Below are 23,287 nucleotides of genomic sequence, written 5' to 3' on the forward strand. Positions count from 1 at the left end.
AATCAGATTCAATGGTTTGGTATTTTGGACAGCTATTTTATCTAAGAGAAATTCCCAAAACATGGCCTGTTGGGGGTACTTAAGGACGGGGTTGAGAACCACTGCTGCATGTGATAGCTTTGGGTAGGTGACAGGTTAGACCCCCCAATGGAAGCGACAATCATTTCTATCACTTCCGATTTCACGGCTGTCATTTTCTGGCAGCTGCAGCCAAGAAAAGCAGCTAATCAAGTGCAATCTGTGCTTGATTAGCTGCTTTCTTGGCTGTAGCTGCCAGAAAATGACAGCCGTGAAATCGGAAGTGATAGAAATGATTGTCGCTTCCGGGTTCATTCGTTACAGAGGAGATGGGGGGGGGGATCGACCTTCTCTGTAGCTCATCATCCCGGCAGTTTACCGCAGTCCCGGGGCTCCCAGGGAGAACAGAAGAGCCCAGGAAGCACTGCAGGTGGGAGCGGCCGGCCCTTCTCACTATAGTAAAAGTGATTGGGTGGCTGTAGAGCCGTCCTGATCACTTTACTGAACATCATCTACATTAAAAAAAAAAAAAAAAAAGAAGAAAATACAAAGCTTGTTATAACAATAACAACCTTGGAAAGGTTTTATACGTTCAGTGGACAGCAAGTGGTTAAAAAAGGAAAAGCCCACGGATGCGATGCAAACCAGTTTAGCGGGAGGATTTTTTTTTGTTGCTTTTGGGCCACATCGCCATGACATGTCCCGGGACATTTTCATTGGTTTGTAAGTCCTCCTCCACGGCGGTCCTTGTTCCATACACCTCTACTGGTGGCCATCTAGCCTGAGACGGCTGTAGGCACTTTGGAAGAAAAGGTTCTCTATCATTATTATTTTGTATCAGTGCTATAAGTTTGCAGTTCTGGGTGCAAAACTGGCCACGGCGGCAAAATGAATGTTTTTTCACTGTCCTAAGATGAAGAATGAACCACGATTGGATGTGTGATGGAAACCAGACATGGAGAGAAGTTCTGGATTATGGTCTTCTGTGCTTCACATTGCTCTACTGCTCCCTTCTATCCATCTCACCATGACCGGTCTGCTTAGAAATGTCCCATCTCACGTGTACATAAAAACAGTATACATTGTGTATACGGCTTCTCTTCCATCACATTGCGGTAATCCTTCCAGCTCCGAGGTTGAGGAATGTCTGCTCCCTTGTTTATACAAGGTCTGCGTTTGCACTGGACCCCCTGTATAGAAATATTTGCAACGTTCGCAGTCCCAGGACCCGTCTTTGGCTTAGTCCAAATTCCAGAGAAATTGTAGATCGCAGCCGAACATCTTCTCCTGGAAGATCTTATCAAAGGCGTCACTTTGCTCCGGCGTCATGTGTTCCCTCCAATCACCCACAATGCCTGAGGAGACAAGAGCAGACAGCGAGATCCTTCAATTACATCTCAAGCTAAAACGTTTTTAGTTTTGGATAGAGTAGTAATAAAAGTAGCTAAAAGGTAAGTTGGTGACCCTGGGTCCTATACTGAAGTTTATTCCCTTGGGGTTCACATAAAGGTACAGTGAGGACATTTTTTTTTTCATTATTTGCTCCCCTGCTGATTTTGTAGGTTTGCCCACCGACAAGGAAACGATCGGTCTAGAATTTTATTGGTCGGTTTATTATAAGAGTGAGAGAATAACAACAAAAATATCCAGAAAAACGCATTTCATAAAAGTTATAAATTGATTTGCATTTTAATGAGTGAAATAAGTATTTGAGCCCTCCACAAAACATGACTTAGCAGTTGGTGGAGAAACCCTTGTTGGAATGCAAACATCCCTTGTAATAGAAGAAAAGCATGACAGGACCTCTTAAATATGAGATCTGGGGGGGTCAAAAAGACCTCACATCTCATATTTACACTAAAATGCAATAAAAAATAAATAAAAAATGTTGTCATTTAAAAAAAAAAAAAAATGGCCCTTTAAGAGCATTGGGCGGTGGTGACGTGTTGACGTCTCTTCCGCCCTGCAATGCTATAGAGACGGGTGGGGCCCATCGTCCCCTCACTCATCTCCATACCCAGCAAGGAAGAAGATCTGATCGCCTCCGATGGCTCCGGTAAGCGGCGGAGGGCACTGAAGAGCGACGGGAGGATGGGGGGCGCCCTCTCCCACCGCCGATAAAAGTGATCTTGCGGCGAATCCACCGCAGAGACCACTATTATCGGAAAACCAGACCACCGGCCGAAGAAGAGAATACCGGGTTATGGCAGCTAGCTGCTGCCATAACAACAATATTCCACTTTAAAGTTAGGACGTATATCGGCGTGTGGCGGTCCGGAAGTGGTTAAAGTGTTTTGTTTTTTTTTTATTGTGTTTGCAAAACCGCTGCGCAAATATTGTGTGACGTAAAAAAATGAAACAATCACCATTTTATTCCCTAGGGTCTCTCCTAGAAAAAAAAAAAAAGTATAATGTTTGGGGGTTCTACGTAATTTTCTAGCAATAAATCTGGATTTAAACTTGTATACAAAAAGTGTCAGAAAAGGCGTGGTCAGCAAGTGGTTATGTTATGTTGGTCTAGCTTGGACCAAGGTAAGTACGCCTACCTCACCTGGGACTTTCCTGAGGAAGCTGCAAATCACTGTACTAGTCAATGCCACTCCATAGATAGGATCTTCTGTGTGCCCCGCTGCACACTGACCACCGGTGCTGCCATTCATAGAACACCTTGCGTTTTTTTTTTAATGACTACAAAAGCGTTCTCCGATTGGATGAGGTGGAGAGGAGAAAGGGTGGCGTCATGATTTCCACCTCATCCAATCAGGGGACGCCTTGTATTCATTGAAAAAAAACACACGCTACAAGGCATTCTATGCCAAGCTACCTCCTGTGGTCAGAGTGCAAAGGGGGAAGCTGGTTGCCTGGGTCCCAGAAGATCGTGAGAAGGAATAAAGAAAAGAGGGTGCACCAGCCTTGTGCATTATCCTTTAGTAAATTTATTTGTAAAAACAAATTCAAAACTACTCACAAACATGTGAAGATAATTTGTTTTGTAAAAGCCTCCAAATGGTCAATCTAGGTACGACAGTCTCCAGATGGTGAAGGAGAGGACTTGAGGACCACTGCTGGCTGACATGTTTCGAAGGGATACCTTCTTCCTCAGGGCCTCTGAGGAAGATCATGACCATCACTGTCATGGTGTCAGCTACTACCATGGTTGACACCTTCCTTAGTGGATTCCCAGGTATGGGATACGCTTACTTTCGTTGGTCCAAGCTGTAAATATGTAATCGGGATCATACCTGGAGTTCAGCATTCATGTTCAGTTTTGACTGAGATGCACCTTTTAGCTTTGAAGACGCCATTACATTTTAATTGGCATTTTATTTCAAATAATCTATTTTATTTCAACTTAGGTCTCTGCGGTTCGTTATACGTGAGATACTTTTTTTTTTAAACTGATGTTTTAAAAAGTAAGTGGGGTGTGTAGATTGGGCCACTTACCCTTCCTCATGAATTTGCTCTGTTCGTGGTCGAGGATCTCGTTGGGGATGAGCATGTAATTCACCATCATGTTCTGGCTCATCTCAGGGAACCGGCAATGGTGCTCCACCTTATCCACCTCTTTGGAGTACATGGGGCAGCCCAAAAACCGGCACACCTTCTTTATACTTCTTCTCAAATCCTAACAAAAGGCACAAGATGAGCTGAAAAACGCATTTCTTGTGCTTATTAATGGCAATAAGTTTTGTGATCTCCAACACACACACAAGGTGCATATAATGGCCACCCAACAGAATCACCTTAATGTAGCTCTTTGTTCCCTTCAATCCCCGCAACGTTCCATTCATCTGGGAGGAGTATAGAGGAACTTCTGTGGCTAAGGACACCAGGCTGAAGACGCTCTCCCCATCCCTATGTGACAGAGCTGGGGCCCCCGAGCTGCCAATTGCGAAGTACCAGCACTGCCACCTGGGAGGAAGAGGAGCGAGTCCCTTGGAAGAAGAGGAGCGGGTCACCTGGAAGAAGAGGGGCGAGTCACCTGGAAGAAGAGGGGCGAGTCACCTGGAAGAAGAGGGGCGAGTCACCTGGAAGAAGAGGGGCGAGTCACCTGGAAGAAGAGGAGCGAGTCACCTGGAAGAAGAGGGGCAAGTCCCATGGAAGAAGAGGAGCGAGTCCCATGGAAGAAGAGGAGCGAGTCCCATGGAAGAAGAGGAGCGAGTCACATGAAAGAAGAGGAGCGAGTCCCATAGAAGAAGAGGAGCGAGTCACATGGAAGAAGAAGAGCGAGTCACATGGAAGAAGAGGAGCGAGTCACATGGAAGAAGAGGAGCGAGTCACATGGAAGAAGAGGAGCGAGTCACATGGTCCTCATACCCGGAAGTACTGGGTGCGATTCTCAGCTTCCAGCATCTGAGCAGCCAGGCAGGACTGCTAAGGGAGGGCAAGTATATGCTGCTGGTAGGACTGCCAATAAAATACCCCGGTGCTTTGCCCTCCATGGGACAAACACAAGTTTGTTTTAAAGTGACCCTGCTGAAAATTAAATTTCCCAGAAAGATGTCCTGGCAAAGAAACAAAATACTCCCCTATCCTGCTGCCTGTGTTGCCGATCGTCACTCCTTTGAAGAGGAATCATCCGCCAAAGTCTTTTCAAAAATGAATACCCCGAGGACTGTCAATCTCCTGATCCCACACTGTTCTTTCTGGCTCCTCATACCCTCTGGTCCCACGCTGTTCTCTGTGGCTTCTCCTACCTTCTGGTCCCACGCTGTTCTCTGTGGCTCCTCCTACCTTCTGGTCCCACGCTGTTCTCTGTGGCTCCTCCTACCTTCTGGTCCCACGCTGTTCTCTGTGGCTACTCCTACCTTCTGGTCGCACGCTGTTTTCTGTGGCTCCTCCTACCTTCTGGTACCACGCTTTTTTCTGTGGTTCCTTCTACCTTCTGGTCCCACGCTGTTTTCTGTGGTTCCTCCTACCTTCTGGTCCCACGCTGTTCTCTGTGGCTCCTCCTACCTTCTGGTCCCACGCTGTTCTCTGTGGCTCCTCCTACCTTCTGGTCCCACGCTGTTCTCTGTGGCTACTCCTACCTTCTGGTCGCACGCTGTTTTCTGTGGCTCCTCCTACCTTCTGGTACCACGCTTTTTTCTGTGGTTCCTTCTACCTTCTGGTCCCACGCTGTTTTCTGTGGTTCCTCCTACCTTCTGGTCCAACGCTGTTCTCTGTGGCTCCTCCTACCTTCTTGTCGCACGCTGTTTTCTGTGGCTCCTCCTAACGTCTGGTCCCATGCTGTTTTCTGTGGCTCTTCCTGCCTTCTGGCCTAACGCTGTTCCCTGTGGCTCCTCCTGCCTTCTTGTCCCATGCTGTTTTCTGTGGTTCCTCCTGCCTTCTGGCCTAACGCTGTTCCCTGTGGCTCCACAACTCCACTGTGGATTTTCATAAACCAGTCCCTTAGACTCATCTCAGATTTGCTGTATTTGTGCTACCATGACAGATTCCTTGCTTCATTAATAATGTATTAGAGACCGCGGTGAGCTGGTTCCCATGGGAATCAAGTGGTTCCGTGGGTAGGTGGTGGTTATCTCCCTTTAGAGGTTTGGGTTGCTACCTTACGGATATGATGGAGCTGTCATTTCAGTAAAAACAATGCATGAATTGTTAAAAAACAAAAACAATGCTTGAATGAGAAGGAAGGAGCGCCCGGTGTACAAAACAATGCAAATCTTGGTGGCAAACGCATTTTGGGGGGGATTGCCTTCTTCAGGGCTGTTGGTATGCCTCTACAATACACAAGCCAAAATTTACCATATCAAAAAATTCTGGTACTACCAGAGTCCATCCACCTCCGTTAGGGTGTACCAGCAGCCCTGAAGAAGGGGGAGGCAATCCCCCCCCCCCCCCCCCGAAATGCGTGGGCTTAATTTTTACAATCTCTTTTACAACAATTGTATTATTCCACCAAGGGTTGCATTATTTCAGACATCGGGCGCTCCTTCCCTCTCATCGCTTCATTAAAGGAACATGAAAATAGGGATTCCTTCTGACCAGGAGGAGATCACCAACCTTCTTTAAGTCTTCATAAGTGATGTAGAGGAAGTCCAGGTTGTTTCTTTGCTGGTACCAGCCCTTCACATGATCAAACCAAGATCCGTAATGCACTAAAGGAGGCAACAAACGACGGGTAAGTCACTTATAGCAGATCGACAAGTGGTTCCATGAAAAATACGAGAGCAGAGAGGCAAAAAGGTGACCTCATCATTCTTCTGCTTCTCCTTCTCTGACCAGTCACAGGCTGGGAGAGGGACCAGACCTGTAAGTTATAGACATGCACTGCCGAAAAATTTGTTAGTTTTGGTTTAATTAATTTTTTTATTTTTTCTCGTTTTCAGGTCATTCGTTATGATCGCAATTCGTAAATCCTAAAATCTGAAAGAATAACTAATAATAACTATTAAATTATAGGTATTGGAATTTCCTTTCAAATTTGGCTGTTAGTGAACGTAACTAAGTACGAATTTATCCGAAGTTACGAATTATCCGAAATAACGAATGCCGCATCTAAACAAATGGAACAGAACTTATTAATAATAAATAATAATACGTTTTTATTATTATTTATTATTATTAATGCGTAACGTTCCATTTGTTTAGATATGGCATTCGTTATTTCGGATAATTCGTAACTTTGGATAAATTCGTATTTGTTACGTTCACTGACAGCCAAATTTGAAAGGAAATTCCAATACCTATAATTTAATAGTTAGTAATAGTTAAGTTATTATTAGTTCGTTTTTCATATTTTCGAATCTTTGGATTTTCAAATCTCCGAATTTCCAAATATTCGGAAAAATTCATGAAATTGGATTTTGCTCATTCGGATATTTCCAATTTAACGAATTTGTTGAAATTCTTAAAAATAGGATTTTTTAAAACAGCTTACCTGTAAAATCCTTTTCTTTCGAAGGACATCACGGGACACAGAGCCACAGTAATTACTGATGGGTTATATAGGTATCACTGGTGATTGGACACTGGCACACCCTATCAGGAAGTTCAACCCCCTATATAATCCCTCCCCCTTGCAGGGATACCTCAGTTTTGTAGCCAAGCAATATAGTGTATTAGAAGAGGGGCGGGACCTCTGTGTCCCGTGATGTCCTTCGAAAGAAAAGGATTTTACAGGTAAGCTGTTTTAAAAAATCCTATTTTCTTTCTCGAACATCACGGGACACAGAGCCACAGTAATTACTGATGGGATGTCCCAGAGCAATGCTACCTGAGGGGGGGGAACCACGACCAAGTAGGGTGCAATCAGACCTGAGGACCCTGTACCGCTGCCTGCAGCACACTACGCCCAAAGACGATATCCTCATGCCTTCTCACATCCACCTGATAGAATCTGGTGAATGTATGAACTGAAGACCAGGTTGCGGCCTTGCAGATTTGAGCCATAGAGGCCCGGTGATGCACTGCCCAAGAAGCACCAATAGCCCTTGTGGAATGTGCCCTGATCTGAAACGGAGGAATCTTCTGTTTCAAACCGTAAGCTTGAATGATCAACTGTCGAATCCATTTAGAAATGGTAGCTTTTGACGCTGCCTGTCCTCTATTGGGACCCTCTGGCAGCACAAACAAAACATCCGTCTTGCAGATCTGAGCAGTTGCCCCTAGATAGGCCTTAACTGCTCTTACTACATCCAACGAATGTAGAGATCTCTCTTCCGGAGAACAGGGATCTGGAAAAAAGGAAGGTAGAACAATGTCTTGGTTTAAATGAAAATCAGAAACCACCTTCGGTAAAAAACTAGGATGAGGGCATAGTACCACTCTATCCTTGTGTATAATCAAATAAGGCTCCTTACAGGAAAGAGCTGCTAATTCTGATACTCTTCTAGCAGAAGAGATGGCCACCAGAAAAATTAATTTCCTTGTCAACAAGACCAAAGGAATCTGACTTATTGGTTCAAAAGGCCGTTTCTGTAACACAGCTAGGACCAAATTCAAGTCCCAGGGGTTTAGGGGCGCTTTAACCGGAGGATTAAGACGCATCACCCCCTGCATAAAGTTTCGGACCAAAGAATGCGAAGCAAGTGGCCGCTGAAATAATACTGATAAAGCAGAGACCTGGCCCTTGATGGTACTCAAGGCCAGCTTCATCTCTAATCCCATCTGTAGAAAATCAAGGATTCTACCTATGACATATTTCCTGGGATGCCAACCTCTGGATTCACACCAGGTTATATAAGCTTTCCAGACTCTATGATAAATCATCCTGGAAGCTGGCTTCCTTGCATTAATCAAGGTAGATATGACAGGACCTGAGAGCCCACGACTCTTCAGAACGTGGGTCTCAATAGCCAAACCGTCAAATTTATCGTTTGTAAGGCAGGATGGAACACTGGACCTTGAGATAACAGGTCTGGGCGTACCGGTAGGGTCCACGGGGAACCTACCGTCATCCTTACTATTTCTGCATACCAAGTCCTTCTGGGCCAAGCGGGGGCCACCAGAAGTACCGACTTCCTTTCCTGCCTGATCCTGCGAAGGAGTCGTGGTAGTAGCAGAATAGGCGGGAATGCGTAAATCAGTGAGAACCGATGCCACAGAATCACCAACGCATCCGTCCCGCATGCAAGAGGATCTTTTGTCCTTGCCACAAATCTGTCTATCTTTTTGTTGAATCGGGATGCAAAGAGATCTACATCTGGAACCCCCCCATCTTTGGCATATGGCCCAAAAGACGTCGGGATGCAGAGACCATTCCCCTGGAAGTAACTCCTGGCGACTTAGATAGTCCACCTGCCAATTCTCTATTCCCGGGATGAAAACTGCCGATATGCATGGCACATGCATCTCTGCCCAGACTAAGATCTGGTTCACCTCTTTTTGAGCAGCTCGGCTCCGGGTGCCTCCCTGATGATTGACATAAGCCACTGCTGTGGCATTGTCGGACTGGATCCTGACCGGACAACCCTGTAGCCTGATAGTCCAGGCTTTTAGAGCTAGATGTATCGCCCGGATCTCCAGAATGTTGATGGGTAAGGTCCTCTCTGTCTTGGACCATACTCCTTGGACCGCAGCCTGTTCCAGAACTGCTCCCCAACCTGACAGACTGGCATCTGTTGTTACCACCGTCCAGGTAACCGGTAGAAAGGATTTCCCCTTCTGCAGGTTTTCGGGTATGAGCCACCAATTGAGGCTCTGACGCACCGCATGCGACAGGTGCATCGGAAAGTCTAATGCCTGAACCTTCTTGTTCCAGGTCGACAGAATACTGTGTTGCAGCATTCTTGAGTGAAACTGAGCATAGGGAACTGCTTCGAATGAAGACACCATCTTCCCTAGTAGCCTCATACAAAGGCGGACTGAGGGACCCTTCTTGGTCCTTACTGTCAGAATCAGCTCTCTCAAAGCAGTGATCTTTGCCTGGGGTAGAAATATTTTCTCCTGGCTTGTATGTATAATCAGACCTAAATATTCCAGTCTTCTTACTGGTTTTAGGAAAGACTTTTCTAAGTTGAGGATCCAACCCAGGTGTTCTAGATACCTGACCGTGGTCCTCAAGTTTCCATTCAAAGAGGCTACCGACCGGTCTATCAAGAGCAGGTCGTCTAGGTATGCTATGACAGCTATACCCTGAGCCCTTAATCTGGCCAGAGGAGGAGCCAAGATCTTTGTGAACACTCGAGGTGCAGTGGCTATCCCAAAGGGCAGAGCCATAAACTGGAAATGGCGCCCTCCTACCTCGAAGCGCAGAAACTTCTGATGAGCAGGAAAAATGGGCACATGCAGATATGCATCTCTGATGTCTATTGATGCCAGAAATTCTCCTCCCTGCAGGGTGGGAACTACTGTTCGAATTGATTCCATGCGGAAGGATTGAATCCTTAGGAATCGGTTCAGATCCCTTAAGTCCAAAATGGGCCTGACATCCCCATTTGGCTTTTGGACCGTAAAAAGGTTGGAATAGAAGCCCAATCCCTGGTCCTTTGCGGGAACTATCATAATAACCTCCTGCGACAAAAGTCGCTCTAACGCTAGAAGGAGCGACTGCTTCTTCTCTGGGAACATTTGATCTGAGGAACCGAGGAGAAGGGAATTCCTGAAACTCCAGCTTGTACCCTAAGGTTACCGTGGAGACTACCCATCTGTCCTGGAAGTCCTCCTGCCAGAGCTCTGAGAATTGTCGCAGTCTTCCCCCCACTCGAGTGAGCGGGGGCGCCCCCTCATGCAGAGGTCTTAGTGTTTTGCCTAGTAGGCTTCTTTCCCCAGGACTTCTTTTGTCCCTGGGGTTGACTCTTGTCTCTGGACCCCGATGGAGGCGGCCGTCGAGACTGCCTGGAGGCTGAAGCCCCCGGCGCTGGGGAAAGAGTCCGTTTGAAAGAGGGACGCTTACTCTTCTTCTTGACAGGTAAGAGAGTGCTTTTCCCACAAGAGATTCTCTTGATATAGTTATCCAAGTCCTCTCCAAACAACCTTGCACCACGAAATGGAAACCCAGCCAGTAGCTTCTTACATGGTGCTTCGGCTGACCAATTTTTCAACCATAGGATTCTACGTATATGCACCAACCCCAGTGAAAGACGGGAGGTTTGCACGATAGAATCTCTAATGGCGTCAACCACAAAGCATAAGGCCGCTGGAAGGTTAGCAAACCCCTGGGCCTGCTGTTCAGGTAATACTTTGATGACCTGCTTAACATGGTCTCTTAAGTATTGACAGACTCCAATCGCTGCTATTGCAGGTTGGGCCACTGATCCTGCTAAGGAGAAAACATCCTTCAATAGGGATTCCATCCTTTTATCTACAGGATCCCTGAGCATCTGAGCATTGTCTACAGGACAAGTCAGGCTATTATTTATTGAGGAAATGGCGGCATCAATAGCCGGAATTCCCCACATTTTAATAAACTTTTCTTCCATCAGATAAAGTGTTGAAAACTTTCTCGGCGGAAAAAAACGTTTGTCTGGGTGATCCCACTCAGAATAAATAAGCTTTTCAAGTAAAGTATGAACAGGAAAAGCATGTGCTGCTTGGAAAGGTTTCAGTGACCCCAAAGCAGAAGAGGATTCTTTAGCAGTTTCAGGTATGGGCAACTTAAATGTGGAGCGGACCAATCCAGTGAGGATCTGCACTAAGACTTTCTCCTCTTGGGAAGTCGCAGAGGGTCCCTCTCCACCTGAATCCTCCGAAGAGGAATCATCCATCCCATCCCGATCCTCTGAAAGGGATTCATCTCCTTTATCCCAGAGCTCCTCTGTCTGAGGGTCTTGGGGAACAGAGGAAAGCCTAGTGCGTTTTCTTCCACTGAGTGAAGACGTAATCACGGCCATTAATATTTCCTCTAGACCATTAATGGTTGAGGAAAAAACCTCTTGTGTAATATATACAGGGGCTGAAGTGCCAGAAGCAGGTGTAGCCCCTGACCCCGATGGCTCTCCCTGGCTAGCCGTCCCTGGCCCATCTTTAGGGGGGAAGGATGCTGCCAACAGGGGGCCCTCAGAACCTGAACGAGATCCCCTAGTGTCTCTGGTTCCTGGGGTGCTTGAACCTCTTCTACCCATAGTGCAAAGCAACAAGGTGTGAGGTATACAAATGAACACTGTCCGCTGAGCGATGTAGTCTGGCTAAAAGCCTTGCTACCCAATGCTCAGTCTGGTGTTACTTCAGTAAATGCTGCCTAGGAGAATGCCTGTGTCCCACCTTACATGCGACCGTCAGCTCTGTGTCTCTCAGAAGGCTGAGTGCACCTGTACAGAGTGCCTTTAATAGCCTGCAGCTGGCCTGAGTGGGAGTCTAAACACTCTGTGCTGACATCCCGCCCCCTCCTCTACCGCCCCCCCCCTCGAGTTTTGAAAAAAACGAGCGCTTCCCGCACTGCCGACTCTCCTGTCATGCTCTGGAGAAAAGGCTGGGGATGGGGGGGGGGGAAGGAGGGAGACTGGTAACAAGATTTGCCTGAACGGCTATCTTCAGAGATGGTGGCCATTAGGCCACAGAGCCCGGGTGGTATAACCACTTTCTAGACCCCTGTGGCCCCTCTCTAGCCTGGGGGGGAACATTCAAACATGAGAAATCCCCCCATCCACCTTACCTGCTTGCAGCCTGCTTGATACGCTGGGACATACACAGCGATTACAACACCTGAGACAGACATTCAGCATGTGTAGGTTTGTGCTCTTGGCAGCCCCCGGTGGTCACAATAGGCATAGCATGCATTTACCTTAAAGGAGAAAAGCCACTAGAACTCAAAATTTCTGTGGAATCTCCTCTTACCTTATCCAGCCGCAGGGTGCTGTTTACACAGACCCAATCTTCACCTCTCACGGTGGGCTCCGTTTGAAAAAACCGTCAGAGACTGGGGCCCCCATCAGTAGGGGGATCCAACAGTTCTGGGACCGTAAAGCACCTCGCCAGAAATTAGGAAGTTTAAAGCCATTTTCTGATCTGCGGGGTCCAGCTCTCTAAAAAGAGAAGCATTACGGGTAAAACCTCGTTTCTTCGGACACGAGGCCCGGGTACCATTCAATTCGGCCATGAAAAGACACTTTGAATGGATCCGGTTCGCCTGGCTTGCCCCAGTATAGGATCTTAGGATATTCCCTTTGGAGCTCAGCACAGGACATCTTTACACGTCCATCACCTAAGACACTGGCGTAAAAACTGAGGTATCCCTGCAAGGGGGAGGGATTATATAGGGGGTTGAACTTCCTGATAGGGTGTGCCAGTGTCCAATCACCAGTGATACCTATATAACCCATCAGTAATTACTGTGGCTCTGTGTCCCGTGATGTTCGAGAAAGAAAAACAGATTTGGAACTAAAATGAATTGCACATGTCTGGTAAGTTATATGGATCGTCAGCAGAGAAAAACCAGGTCACCTGCCCTGCCAGACAGGACTTTTGCACAACTCAGATCTGGATAAACAAGAATACAAATCCTTTGTCAGGTAAAACTGTTCCCATATAGTCAATTATCTTTGTATTTAGTGGTTTGCCTGTAATTCAGGTTTAGGCTGGGTTCATATATTTCTGCTGTGGTGTGTGGTGGAACACGTTGAAGTGTCATTCATATTTGGGTGGCACCCCATCACATTAAGGCAACGCAGCTCCAATGATAATGTAAATCATCCCAACCGCTCCCCTACAAGCCTTCCTTCACCGCTCCACCAACCAAAGGATGAAGGCTCCAGAGTAGTCTGTGATCCTCCAACATCAGAGGAAAACCAGGATGGAGCTGCTCAACTTCCAAAAGTCCCGACTATGTTTATTAAGGTCATCCAGTACAGGGAAAGTCTACCTGCTTCTTTTATGTGTTTCACTCAACCAGGAGCCTTGTCAACGCTAATGTGTTGCAGCCCACCACAATGCTATTTAATTAATTTTAAATATTAAAAGCAAACTCACCCATTCTTCCCTCCATGTCTCCATCCATGTCTTCTTCCATCCAGCCATGTCTTCCTCCATCCATCCATGTCTCCTCCCTCCATCCATCCATTCATCCATGTCTTCCTCCATCCATCGTCTACATCCATCTATTCATGTCTACATCTATCCATCCATGTCTTCCTCCATCCATCCATCCATGTATCCATGTCTTCCTCCATCCATCCATGTCTTCATCCATCCATCCATCGTCTCCATCAATCCATGTGTTCATCCATCCATGTCTTCCTTCATCCATCCATGCATCCATCCATTCATGTCTTCATCCATCCATCGTCTACATCCATCTATTCATGTCTACATCTATCCATCCATGTCTTCCTCCATCCATCCATCCATGTATCCATGTCTTCCTCCATCCATCCATGTCTTCATCCATCCATCCATCGTCTCCATCAATCCATGTGTTCATCCAGCCATGTCTTCCTCCATCCATCCATGCCTCCTCCCTCCATCCATCCATTCATCCATGTCTTCCTCCATCCATCGTCTACATCCATCTATTCATGTCTACATCTATCCATCCATGTCTTCCTCCATCCATCCATCCATGTATCCATGTCTTCCTCCATCCATCCATGTCTTCATCCATCCATCCATCGTCTCCATCAATCCATGTGTTCATCCATCCATCCATCCATGTCTACATCCATCCATGTCTTCCTTCATCCATCCATGCATCCATCCATTCATGTCTTCATCCATCTATGCAGGTCTTCATCCATCCATCCATCCATGTCTTCATAAAACCATCCATGTCTTCATCCATCCATGTCTCTATCCATCCATCATCTTCCTCCATCCATCCATGTCTTCCTCCATCCATCCATGTCTTCTTCCATCTATCCATGTCTTCATCCATCCATCCATGTCTTCATCCAACCATCCATGTCTTCATCCAACCATCCATGTCTTCATCCAACCATCCATGTCTTCATCCAACCATCCATGTCTTCCTCCATCCATCCATGTCTTCTTCCATCCATCCATGTCTTCTTCCATCCATCCATGTCTTCTTCCATCCATCCATGTCTTCTTCCATCCATCCATCCATGTCTTCCTCCATCCATCCATGTCTCCCTCCATCCAATCATCTATGTCTTCCTCCATCCATCTATGTCTGCATCCATCCATGTCTTCCTCCATCCATCCAAACATGTCTCCATCCATCCATGTCTCCCTCCATCCAATCATCTATGTCTTCATCCATCCATCCATGTCTACATCCATCCACGTCTTCATCCATCCATGTCTTCATCCATCCATGTCTTCATCCATCCATCCATATCTTCCTCCATCCATCCATGTCTTCATCCATCCATGTCTTCATCCATCCATGTCTTCATCCATCCATCCATATCTTCCTCCATCCATCCATGTCTTCATCCATCCATGTCTTCATCCATCTATGTCTTCATCCATCCATCCATGTCTTCCTCCATCTATGTCTTCATCCATCCATGTCTTCATCCATCCATGTCTTCATCCATCCATGTCTTCATCCATCCATGTCTTCATCCATCCATCCATATCTTCCTCCATCCATCCATGTCTTCATCCATCCATGTCTTCATCCATCCATGTCTTCATCCATCCATCCATGTCTTCATCCATCCATCCATCGTCTCCATCCATCCATCGTCTCCATCCATCCATCCATGTCTTCATCCATTCATGTCTTCATCCATACATCCATCCATCCATGTCTTCATCCATCCATCCATGGCTCCATCCATCCATGTCTCCATGCTTTATTTTGTTGAGAAATCACTTTGAAAAACACCCCCCTGACATTTCGGGCCACAACCATCTTGAGTAAGGGCAGACGTTTCATGTAGCATTTACTTCCTGTAATCCATCTGCCCTTAGCTCAGGCATGCAGGCAGGAGAGTGTGGTTAACTGAGAAAGCCCCTCCTCCCCTCCAGAAGACTCCTGGGATGTATGACATCATTTGCCTAGGCCTGGAAACCAGGAAGTAACTGAAGAAATGTAAAATAAATGTTTAAAACAAGTAAATGTGATCTACTTTCCCATCTATGTACTAATGCTGGCAGAAGAAGGAGGATAAAAAATAATCAGTGTTAATTGGGAGAGTAAAGTTCCACTTTATTGAATGAACCCCACACTTTCCGGACTTTGGAGTGAGTGACAAACACAAATGACAAGACTTCATTGTTCTATTAATGTTAGGCCAGCGCAGCGCGTGATCTCCTATGTACACGGAATAGGTGCAGAAGGTCAGCCTGGAAGAAGATAAAAGCAGACAGAGATTCCAATTCACAAATCTGGAGAATTCTACAAATTCAAGACTGACCTTTACCCTCCAGGAACTGGTCTAGGAATTCAGAGAAGGTGTTAAAATCTGGGAGGAATTTGGCCATTTTGTGGAAATAGTAGAAGGAAACCGCCACATCCTTCGGATTCCTGGCAAGGTAGATCACCTAAAAAACACACACAGCGCTGTCACTAAAAGGTAGATAGATATATGTACTTACCCTTAAAGTATATGTAAACAAGGAAAGTCAGAACTCCATATGAGCATACTTTTCCAGGTCAAGGACTCGGAAGATAATGACACAACTAAATTATCATTACTGCTGGGCAGCATCCATTTTCAGTAACAGCTCAGAAGATAACAAGCTCCTCAGAACTTTGAAGGCACCTATTACCAAAAAGCTAAAAAAACCTTGACACCGTAGTGCTCAGAGACTTGTGAAAAACTAATGTTATGCCAATGCATCCCTCTTAAGATCAGGGAATATTTGAAACTACACAGACAAAACAAAAACAAAATGGCGCAGAGGCCCAGTGCATTACCGCCAAACATAATCCCTGGAACCAAAGTTGTCTTCCAGAACAGTGGTTCCCAACCTCGGACCTCAAGGACATGTTTTGGGAATTTCTCTTAGATAAAATAGCTGTCCAAAATACCAAGCTATTGACTCTGATTTAAAGCACCTGTGCTAGATAAAAGGAAAACCTGAAAACATGGCCTGTTGGGGGTACTTGAAGACTGAGGTTGAGAACCACTGCTCCAGAAGATGAAACTCACATGGTCCTAATATAAGGTTTTGCTTTGATGAAGGGACATGTCACTTGAAACACGTCAGTTGGTAATTTGATTTATGTTGGGACCAACTTCTGTACGTCCACTTCAGTTCCTGGGTTTATGTAAAATTATTTTGTAATTATTTTGTAATTTTACCATTGGCTCTTGGGAGTGTACACTCATTGGTTTATTTTTTATTAAAGATTTGGCGGTAATGCATTAGGCCTTGGTGCCCTTTTGGTTTTGTTTTCTCTGTGCACTTGTAACCATGCCTGGAGGCTTTCTTTCCAACTTATTAGAAAACTTTTGGCACCAGTTTGTCACTTTTATATGGAGAAGACAGTGAACTGTTGTCATCCAAGAGGGTCTCTTAGATCCTGAGAATCTTGGATATAAACCAGACCAGGAAGGCCAGTACACCATCTATGGGCGACTATTGGTCGACTTACTTTAGCTTTGGTGTTCTGCAGTGCCGGTGCTAGGACATTACTAGGGAGATGTGTGGTGATGATTCTGGGGCCCTCTCCTTCCTTCAGGGTATCCTTGAAGTACGTGTGTTCCAGCCAAGGGGCCCGCTCCCAGTTGGGTATAGTCATAGCAATCTCTGTATCGCCTTGGCTGTAGATTAGCGTCAAGATCTCTTGCATCCATGTTGTGCCTAAAATATAGTACGAGTTCTTATGTGAGGGAAAAAAAACAATAAGTCACATGCCGTGGTTATATTGTTATTATGGCAGGAATAGTAAAATGAAAGTGGTTCTAAAAAGGTACAATGTTTTTTTACCCAAATTCATTCTCTGCATTAGGGTAAAAAAAAACCTTCTGCATGCACTTCCACCCATCCCCCCCCCCCCCCCCCACAGCTTCCCCCTTTTACATACCTGAGCCCGATCTTCATCCAGCTATGTGAACAAGAGGATCGGCTCTCCCAGTTCTCTGGGAGGAGCCAGGAGTGCCCCCGGGGGGGGGGGGGGACAAGAAGAAGAGGAAGATTGGGGCTGCTCTGTGCAAAACCATTACACAGAGCAGGTAAGTATAATAATATGTTTGCTATTTGAAAATAAATGACCTTTTAGAGTCACTTTAAAAAGGATATGTCCAGGCAGGCAGGGGGTAAGTATTGTTCTAGGAGGGGAAATTTGGGGAGGTGCTAAAGAGTGGTGATTTAGGGGGAGATTTGCGTTGCGAGGGGGTAGATTTGTTCTAAGTGGGGAGATTTGGGGGCGATTTGTGCTGGGGGGGGGGGGGATAAGATGTGTACTAGGAGGGAAAATTTTAGGTGTAGAAAATATGTGTTCATATGGGAGGGTGATTTTTTTGTAGGGGGGGAGGGGGAAGATTTGTACCGAGATGGGGGATTTCAGCATGGAGTTGTATTTGTACTTGGAGGAGGGGAATTAATGCATAGGAGGTAAGCATGCATGTCAGTCTTCAATTTTTTTGTGTGGAGATTTCAGCTGACACATGAAGCTCATATACGTTTAAGGTGGTGGAGGGGTTGGGGGTGCAGTTTTGCATGTCTACCATGGGCGCTAGATGACCTTGTCCTGTCACTGCACTGGAAAGCATGACTGCTGAGGTGCAATAAGCCCAGGTCCCATCCAAATTACCATAACCACTTAGCGTACCTTACCCCTTCTTCCCATCCAATAAATAACCACATACAACCATTAACGTTGGAAAGGGCAAGGCCACAGCTTTATTTAACTCAAACATAACATTAACTATTTTAAACCGTGCCAGTCACAGTTGCACTGTGAGCACTCAACTCCAAATGTAAAAGGGAGATGAAGGAGGGGCCTGTCCTTACCATAAGTGCTGGACCGGCCGTCAATCTCCCAATTACCATCAGGGCATAAAAAAGGTTCCATATTTGCTGGCAACGTCACCAAAACCGCAACACGCTGTGACATACCATCAAAAATAGGGCGGGAGGGTGGGCAGCTCTTCCATGCTTTCGTCCGAAAAGGACCATAATCCCCTGGGGTGCCAAACTCCTGAGCTCAGGCCCAACCCTTTGTCCCCTCTTGTACCAATCCTGAGTTAGACAAAATTCACTTTAACTCCTCCCTGGCCATGCCCCCATCAGTCAGGGCTCTCTTTCCCGAGGGGCTCAAGAGGCCTTCAGGATTCCTTTTCTCCAGGAGGGTTCCAGAGGTGCGGGGTCTGCTGCTCTTCAACAGCCCACGGACTATACAACTGCTCTACAGGCCACAGAGGTTCCAGGAATGAGGGCTAGAACAAACTTTGCACAGAACCGATTGAAGAAACATGCCACATGGGATCTGGTCTTAAGAGGCGCCATCTCACTCACTGGAAAGTGTCCAGAGGAAGCTGGAAGGAGGCAGCTGTCCTGAGGACCTGGGAGTAGTGTCTTTAAATTGATCTCTAAATCTGTGTGCTGGAAGCTGCACTGGGTACCAATCATCGTACATAGGCACAAGGTAACCAGAGGCCCAAAGACTTGCCCCATGGTCTCCAGCTGTGGGGCTTTGGATTGTTTGCCAATAGCTACTACTACTACTAGGAGAGACTGTTCTCTAATTACTAACCACTGAGTGTATTGAAGTACCCCAAGCCTAAGTTCCCTTTTCCCTGTTGGAGTTCTTCACGCAAAACGTCAAAATGTCTTGTAAAGACATTGCCTAGACCGGGGGTCTCCATACTTTTTAAATAAAGGGCAAGTTTACTGTCCTTCAGGCTTTAGGGGGGCTGGACTGTGGGCAGGGTCAGTAGAAAATGTCCAGGTATCAGTGGGAGTAAACAGTGACCCATCATTGGTTTTAACAGAAGGAATAGTGCCCCATTGTTGAGTTTAGCAGGAGGAATAGTGCATCATTAATGGCGTCACTGGGAGGAAGAGGTGCCCCATTAATGGTGTCACTGGGAGGAATGGAGCCTCATCATTAATGTCAGTTGGAGGAATAGTGTCACAAGGGCCGCATAGAGGCAAGCAAAGGGCCGCAGTTTGGAGACCACTGCCCTAGACTTTTTATTAGAGCCGGTGTGAATGGACTATTGCTTGTGTGGATGGGCAGTCTCTGCACTTATGGATAAAAAAACAGTTAAAATTAGCAGCCCTTACGGGGGTAAAGCTACACCACAATAACATTAAAGAAAAAATATGAGCGGTTCTGGAGAGAATAGAGATAATGGAGATGTAGAAGCAGCTATTTTAGATATTTCACACAGGAAGACGGTCTTAAATGTCTTAAAAGGAAGTCATCTCACCACCTCTAGCTCCCTCGTCCGCACCATCATTTTCCACCAAGGCCTGCTCTGGGTCTGGGGGGTCTTTGGCTATTTTGAGTGGCTGGGCCAGAATCCCAGAACTCCATACATGTGTGCCCATAGGTGTGCGCAGCCGACTGCATTAGGGTATACACCCCAAATCTCAAAATACACATGAACGCCAGCTACTGTCACAGAAAGGAGGCTCTGGTGGTGGGAGACAGTTGATTGGGAGCATATTACGTTACGCCCTAAATATGTAGCGTGTTCCTACTGTTGAACCTAGCCTTTAATATAATGGGGGCATTTACACTGGCCACTAGCACCCCCAACCACCCACCTGGTGCTGTCCCTGGATAATGCTAATGCACATGGGGTGATTAGGGTGTGCCCAGGCACACCTGGCACACCCTGTGCGCACGGCTATGTGTGTGCCGGAGTTCATCTATTCCGGTCCCAAGATATGCTGAGACAGAAGAGTTTGTCCCAGCATGTCTCTGCTGCAATATTTCCATTTTAGGTAACTTCTGCTTTAAAGCACATCTCTAGCAGGCAAAACTATTTTTTTTTTTTTTTTTAATAGAGTTGTGAAAGATTAGACCCTCTGTCAAGTTTTTTAAAATTATTTTTATTTCTATCTGTGTTCACATTGGGAAGACGTACCCTCTGTTTTTACTAATGACCAGAGTCATTTACAATAAAAGGAAGAGGAAATCCAAAATTTTAGAGTTGTTCCCAGAACAAGAGGTAAGGGGAAATCTTCTGTTCTGGAGACAACTGCCAAAAAAAAAAAAAAAAGTTGATTTTACCTCACTTTGGGAGATTACTCTTAGCTTCCTGTTGTTTCTCTGGGACAGGAAGTGAACGGAAAATCACACAGACAGCAAAAAAATAACCCGACAGGGGTTTTAACCCCTTAATCCCAACTCCATCTGACACTAACAAAAAAAAAGATATATTTTGGCTATACATACACTTATTAGAAGAGTGCGATGTTTTGGGGCCACGCAGCCTGATGAAGGGGTCCTGCATGAACCAGAAACTTTGCACTCTTCTGCGGAGATGTCATCACTTTGAATACAAACTTCTGGATGCTGCTTGAAGATCCATATTGTGTCAGCAAATATATACATTGACACACACATATATATACATTGACACACATATATATACATTGACATACACATATAAATACATTGACACACATATATATACATTGACATACACATATAAATACATTGACACACATATATACATTGACATACACATATAAATACATTGACACACATATATATATACATTGACACACATATATATATACATTGACACACACATATATATACATTGACACACATATAATACATTGACATACACATATAAATACATTGACACACATATATACATTGACATACACATATAAATACATTGACACACACATATATACATTGACACACATATATATACATTGACACACACATATATATACATTGACACACATATCAGAGGTTCAGGTAAGGATGCTGAAGTTTATTTCAACATCATGTCTCTAAATAATTTCACCAGAACCTCGGGTTACAAAACTTAAATCAGACATTCGCTTCTTCCTGGCTCCCTCCTCCCTGCTGCATTGTGAAAACACACACACCCCCCCCCCCCCTTTTTTTTTTGCGGTTATTTTATTTTATTTTTTTCTTTGTCCGACCCCACCTTCCCCTGCCATTTTCATCTAAGCAGCAATTACATGTCCTGCTTTTGCAGCCTCCTGGGATATGTACAAACAGTGTCTGTTAGAGAACATCGTGCACTGGTGCCTGACCCACTCATAATGGCAAAGGTGGACCAAGATGGCAGCGCAGGACCCCCTTACCTCCCCCCCCCCCTAACTTTTTTCATATTGCACTTCTCTGAGAAAGGTGATCTCAATGGCCAATGGGATTGTAAAAAAAGGTGAGCTACATTGCAACTGCCTTCCATTGCATATATTTTTCATTTTTTAAATAACGTATTGTACCACGTGTGGATTAGTAATAGGCATTGGTGAAAGGGAGAGCAGAAAAACGCACGTCTCTTTTCCAACATTTTCTTTTTCAAGTTGCAGGAAATCTCCTCTCAGCTTAAAATAAAAGCAGCTCCGCTGCTTATCACGCCTCTGAGAAGATGAAGCTTTAGGATCAGAATTGTGCACCTGTAACAAGGAGACCTTCCACCATCTTTGGTCACTCACATTCCCCTGACCTGAGACCCTCCTCCAGAAATAAGAGGTGGAACACTTGGACATTCCTTAACGGTTTGACTGTGACAGAAGTATAATGTACAGTTCATTACATCATGTCCTCTCCACCCTTCCAGACCCAACAGACATATTCTGCACAGTGCATGTTCAACACAAATGTAGGAGAACAGTCCAACTCTTCCACTGTAAGGCTTAGGGTCACAAGGAGGGTTAAGGTGAGGGTTGGGGGTCACAAGGAGGGTTAAGGTGAGGGTTGGGGGTCACAAGGAGGGTTAAGGTGAGGGTTGGGGGTCACAAGGAGGGTTAAGGTGTGGGTTGGGGGTCACAAGGAGGGTTAAGGTGAGGGTTGGGGGTCACAAGGAGGGTTAAGGTGTGGGTTGGGGGTCACAAGGAGGGTTAAGGTGAGGGTTGGGGTCACAAGGAGGGTTAAGGTGAGGGTTGGGGGTCACAAGCAGGGTTAATGTGAGGGTTGGGGTCACAAGGAGGGTTAAGGTGAGGGTTGGGGGTCACAAGGAGGGTTAAGGTGTGGGTTGGGGGTCACAAGGAGGGTTAAGGTGAGGGTTGGGGGTCACAAGGAGGGTTAAGGTGAGGGTTGGGGTCACAAGGAGGGCTAGTGTGAGGGTTGGGGGTCACAAGGAGGGTTAAGGTGAGGGTTGGGGGTCACAAGGAGGATTAAGGTGAGGGTTGGGGTCACAAGGAGGGCTAGTGTGAGGGTTGGGGGTCACAAGGAGGGTTAAGGTGAGGGTTGGGGGTCACAAGGAGGGTTAAGGTGAGGGTTGGGGTCACAAGGAGGGTTAAGGTGAGGGTTGGGGGTCACAAGGAGGATTAAGGTGAGGGTTGGGGTCACAAGGAGGGTTAAGGTGTGGGTTGGGGGTCACAAGGAGGGTTAAGGTGAGGGTTGGGGGTCACAAGGAGGGTTAAGGTGAGGGTTGGGGGTCACAAGGAGGGCTAAGGTGAGGGTTGGGGTCACAACGAGGGCTAGTGTGAGGGTTGGGGTCACAAGGAGGGTTAAGGTGAGGGTTGGGGGTCACAAGGAGGGTTACGGTGAGGGTTGGGGTCACAAGGAGGGCTAGTGTGAGGGTTGGGGGTCACAAGGAGGTTAAGGTGAGGGTTGGGGGTCACAAGGAGGGTTAAGGTGAGAGTTGGGGGTCACAAGGAGGGCTAGTGTGAGGGTTGGGGGTCACAAGGAGGGTTAAGGTGAGGGTTGGGGGTCACAAGGAGGGTTAAGGTGAGAGTTGGGGGTCACAAGGAGGGCTAGTGTGAGGGTTGGGGGGTCACATGGAGGGTTAAGGTGAGAGTTGGGGGTCACAAGGATGGCTAGTGTGAGGGTTAGGGGTCACAAGGAGGGTTAAGGTGAGGGTTAGGGGTC

At 46.2% G+C, this 23,287-nt stretch overlaps 1 protein-coding gene across 1 annotated transcript in view; it reads right to left on the bottom strand.

The window, feature by feature from the left end:
- Positions 1–261: 261 nt before the first annotated feature.
- LOC141112852 (sulfotransferase 2B1-like) overlaps positions 262–23,287 on the bottom strand; it is a 33,262-nt gene continuing 10,236 nt past the window's right edge. Inside the window, exons 4-8 of the mRNA XM_073605946.1 lie at positions 16,904–17,112; positions 15,720–15,846; positions 6,022–6,116; positions 3,463–3,643; positions 262–1,373 (exon numbers count right to left, since the gene is read on the bottom strand). Coding sequence (XP_073462047.1) covers positions 1,258–1,373; positions 3,463–3,643; positions 6,022–6,116; positions 15,720–15,846; positions 16,904–17,112 — 728 coding nt within the window. The 3' untranslated portion in view covers positions 262–1,257. The remainder of the gene's footprint in view (positions 1,374–3,462; positions 3,644–6,021; positions 6,117–15,719; positions 15,847–16,903; positions 17,113–23,287) is intronic.

Source organism: Aquarana catesbeiana, linkage group LG11, assembly GCF_042186555.1.
Source record: "Aquarana catesbeiana isolate 2022-GZ linkage group LG11, ASM4218655v1, whole genome shotgun sequence".
NCBI classification, from domain to species: Eukaryota; Metazoa; Chordata; class Amphibia; order Anura; family Ranidae; genus Aquarana; species Aquarana catesbeiana.